The 4,878-nt window shown below is 35.8% G+C and overlaps 1 protein-coding gene across 1 annotated transcript; it reads right to left on the bottom strand.

The window, feature by feature from the left end:
- Positions 1-3,916: 3,916 nt before the first annotated feature.
- Positions 3,917-4,315, bottom strand: LOC131054292 (uncharacterized). The gene has a single exon (XM_057988768.1). It carries the CDS (start codon positions 4,313-4,315, stop codon positions 3,917-3,919), a length of 399 nt encoding a protein of 132 aa, XP_057844751.1.
- Positions 4,316-4,878: the final 563 nt, after the last annotated feature.

Raw genomic sequence — 4,878 nt, 5'->3', positions numbered from 1 at the left:
AAAGTTTTGAATCAATTTAATGCTATGAGAATGAGGACAATTTTGAAGATGATTGAAGGAGATAGGGTCATTTTGATAACTACTATGAAGAATATACAAGATGCATTAGATGAAGGTGGTCAAATATACAAGTCTCTAGATTTACCTAAGTTTATTGTTGACATTGATAAGAAAATAAAAGAGTGTGAAGGGAAGTTAGCTAGCATATCTCAATCCTATGCACCTCAATCAGCCTTTGCTAGCAATTTTGAAGGTCAAGCTGTGGGTATACTTGATAGAATAAAGAGCTTAAATAAGGAGAAGGACAAAATTTTGGGTAGAGTGGGAGAACTAAGATGCCTTATCACTCTCCGAATAGATTCTTTGATCAATAGTAAGTGAGATGCAATGATTGCTCTGAATAAGAGTGTTCCAGAAGATCATAGAGGAGAAGAAGTGCATGCTTACTTGTTTAGTGCTCTGATCAATATTTTGGAGACTTTGAAGGAAGGTTGGGATAGGCACATGAAGTCTTTTCAGAAATTTTTTGATGATATCTTCAAACTTTTGTAAGTCACTGTATATATCTTTGTATATAAATTTTGGCACATTCTTTGACATTATTGTCAGAGGGGGAGAGAGCAATGTGAAAAATGGTGTATAATCTCAGGGGGAGCTTGTTGAGTCTTGGAGATTTATGAGTTTTGAAATTTGTAGTTTAGGGAATATAGTGTCATTTTTCACAGTGTTGCCATCAATGCCAAAGGGGGAGATTGTTGGTAAGAGACACTGTTTTAGTGAAGATTGATGCATGAGAGATGTTTAAGGGTTGTCATCGATGGAAAATCAGTTCAGATATCTTATCTGATATGTGTAGATTTGACTTATTAGAAGTTGCATTATCATTTGGCATAAGTCTAGAAGGTGGAATACAATATCTAGTAGAGTATGAGTACATTATGCAGATCTTGATTTTGGTTGCATAAATTTGGTTGCGGTGTAGAGGCAGATAGTTCGAGGCAGCTAATTTGTAATTGTAGTTTCTGGTGTTGATTCATGAGCATGCTTGAAGGTCTGGTAACCGGTAATTCAGGAAGAATAGAGCTATTTTGGTGTAATTTGTGGTGCAGAATCTTTGGGATGATTTTGATGATTGGTTTTGAGTTTGAGGAGATTGGGCTGACATGTTTGAAGCTTGTTATTATCTCGTTTAGGTCCACATATGGTTTTGTGACAAATTGAGCCGACTTGTTGGTGCACGTTTCATGTTGCGTGTTATGCGATTTTTGGAAGTTGACATGGAAATTAATCTATTTTGGTAGTGCGGATATATAAGACCAATTTGGTTGAGCATTTTGTATGATATTATGAGTGTGCGAATATTGTATGAGTGATTTGTGAGTGTGATTCCAAATTTGGTTCTCTGGTGTATGACAGTGCAACATAATAGAGAAGATAACTAGAACAGTTGTAGAAGTCAAATTGAGCCTATCTGGAACTATTATTTAGTAGATGCTATTCTTCAGTTCAATCATACTTGTAATTAATCGTAATCATCTATAAAGCAGTGAGCTTTCTTCCAGGTTGTATCCCTCTTGTAATTAAGCAATGAGCTCTAGGCAGTGTGCCTGAATGCAATTGCATTCCTCTTCATGTAATATTATCATACTCCTGATCAAAGTATAATAATATTATGGGTTCAAATCCCATCGTGGTTTTTCCCTTTTCGGGTTTCCACGTAAAATTTTTGGTGTTATGGTATTGTGGTTAATTGGTTTATGTTTCTTCACTCTACTTTCATTTGTAAATTGCATAACACTGATTCACCCCCCCTCTCAGTGTTCTTTGATTCCAACAACTTCCCCTTTAGCTATTGGATGCAAGTTGGAAAAATATGATGCATCTTAGGACATTAATCAAAAGAAGTACAGATCTATGATTGAAGGATTATTGTATCTTACTGCTTCTAGACCGAATATTATGTAGGCTATATGTTTGGTTGCAATATTTCAAGCTAGTCTAAAGAAGACTAATGATCAACCAATGAAAACGATCTTTAGATATTTGAAAGGGACTTAGGATTTTGGCCTATGGTACAAGAAAGATGGAGATTTCATGTTGAAGGCATATACAAATGATGATTGGGCCAAAAGTATTGATGTCAGGATGAGTACAAGTGGTGCAACATTCTTTTTGGGAGATAGATTGGTTTCAGGAATGAGTAAGAAATAAGAATTTGTATCAATATCTACTGTTGAAGAAAAGTATATTGCCATAACATTTTGTTGTACTCAAGTTTTATGGATGATGTTAGATAGTTCAAATAACCGGAAGACAACTGAGAGGGGAGGGGGGGTGAATCAATTATCACAAATTACCGGAAGCATTAGCAATTTAAAACAACAATACTGGAATAACAGTTAATCCAATTAAGCATAAACAATAATCACAGAATAAAAGCCATCCACACAACACCAAGATTTGTATGTGGAAAACCCGGTAAAGCGAAAAACTATGGTGGGAAGCCTATCCACAGCCAGATAATACTTCTGCAGTAAGTATGTGAATTACAATGAAGGGGCCTGCACTTGCAGAAAGGCCAACAGCTTAGAGCACACTGCTCATCAAAAAAGGAGCCTCACTGACTACATATAAATCCAGACTACAATCCAGAGAAGTGTTGAACTACAAAAGATAGCATCTCCTATGCCTAAGTACAGTTCCGGTTAAGCTCAATACTGGAGGAATAAATCCTCTTACACAAACCCAATTCAATCTCCAATGAATGACCAACTCCGCTACCTGAGTGATATTACATTATTTGCACATTACATTCTTTGACCATGACCTCTTACAATAACCATGATGATCTACAATGAGATCTTACATCTTATTTATACAAACCCTCGACCATAAACAATCAGGTTGACCACCTAACAATAAACCAATTACATAATTATAAACTATGTTGACTTTAGATCAAAACAAATAATATCCACATATAAGACATCTCAGAAATACAACAATAGGTCCTATCCACACGTTACATTAATGTCGGTCTATAACCTAGATCAACCGGGACCAAGCATAGGTCGACATGCTGGACCAAGCATAGGTCCACATGCTTCAGCAATGATCTCCAAATGCCAAGTCTCGAACATGATCACCAACAACATCCTGAAACTTCATCAGAAGCTGCACCAGCACCAATTATGCAATGCATCAAAGATCTCCACCAAAAGCTCTGCTGGTGAAACCCTCACCGGAACCAAAAACCAATTTTCTAAGTAAGCAGGATAGCATCCAATCACCAGACCAAAACCAAATGACCAAATATGATTATAAGCATTATGAACAAGTCAAAATTTCCATCACTAGATTATACCGAACTCAATTGGATCATGTAAACCCTCTCGAAGATGACAAAGAAGGCACTCTCAATAATTGAAAGTTAATTGATGATGTTGCCTTTAGAAATGTTTGAGACAATCTAGATGATAATGGTCCTCCTCCATCTATTTTTACTTTAGCTTACCAAAAATTTTAAAACTCGACCTTTTTAATATTCTTTTTTCTTTATTTTTGACATGGTCCACTTAGACTTTATGAATGTACGGCTCTACCACTGGCCCTTTTTCAAAGATATTATACCATCCTTAATATAATAATGTGAGTTAGAGCACATTGAAGGCAGGTATATAATCTCAGAACCCAATGCATCTGGAAGACAACCATACATTCACTGTATTCAAACATTGCAGAAAATCCAATTTCTCGTTTAAGACAAAACAGAGCTGCTCTGGAATACGATTAGTTTTTCTTTTTTGGGGGGAATACAGCAGTTACAATCTCTGCAAACTGCTACATGAAAACAAATTTCCTACACACATTGAAAACACCCACTCAAACAACAATTATGTTCATATTAAACATACTCTCATCTCTGGACGAATCGGGACGGCAACACTTTGACCTCTCTTCCAAACGACTTGTAAATCTCAACAATAATCTTGTCATTGAACTCTTCAATACGCACCTGTGAAGTAGGCTGTCTACATCTAGAATGAGAAAGATTGAACATCAATTTTACATACTCATCTTTTATTTTTGCAGACAATGATTTTACAGCAACATTAACAGCCGACTTAATAACTCTGAATTTTAACTTTGGAATGGATTTGAGCTTCCAAATTCGCCTGCCTCTACGCCCTCCCAACCGCACTACTCTCAATCGCTTTCTTCCGCCATTAAAATCATCCAGGCGTTCGTATTTTCTCCTTTGCATGAATCTCTTCACAGACATGGAAAATCCCCTGAAATCTGAGATCATCGCCATAATGGTTGAACTGCTCTACTCTTCAAAAACGTCATATCTCTTGCTATTTGTAGTTGTTAGAATTCATGGGCCATGACTACCAGCCAAATGTCTGTGGATTTTCTATTTTGTTTCTTCAACGATGCCCTCAACTTTGCAAAGCATAATTTGAATAAAGTTCAGTGGCCAGTATAATAAAGCTGTTTTTTACTTGAAAAGTTTAGATTAAAAAAGTCCAAAGTGGACTGGCTAAGTTGGTTAAACACAATATATTTTATTTGCGACAAGGAACAGAATCAGTTCATGATCCAGATGAATCCTGTGAAAGCGAGTTGTTTATATTTTGGATATGAAGATCCGTAACGTTGTTATCTTCTATGTCGAACATGTTAAGAAGCGATTCCATGGATATGATTTATTAGCTTTTTCTTCTTCTTTTATCAATTTAATTTTTAACCGAATGATCCTTGTGGTTTTGAATCGATTTGAATGAGGGATTAGTCCATGCCTGTTTAATATTTTAGCATTTGATTTTTATTTATTTTTTAATATAAGAGCTAAGTATTTAATTTTTTTTGGGAAGT

Source organism: Cryptomeria japonica, chromosome 2 (assembly GCF_030272615.1).
Source record: "Cryptomeria japonica chromosome 2, Sugi_1.0, whole genome shotgun sequence".
Taxonomy (NCBI): domain Eukaryota; kingdom Viridiplantae; phylum Streptophyta; class Pinopsida; order Cupressales; family Cupressaceae; genus Cryptomeria; species Cryptomeria japonica.
The sequence above is the reverse complement of the archived record's forward strand: the minus strand, read 5'-3'. Positions and strand labels throughout refer to the sequence as shown.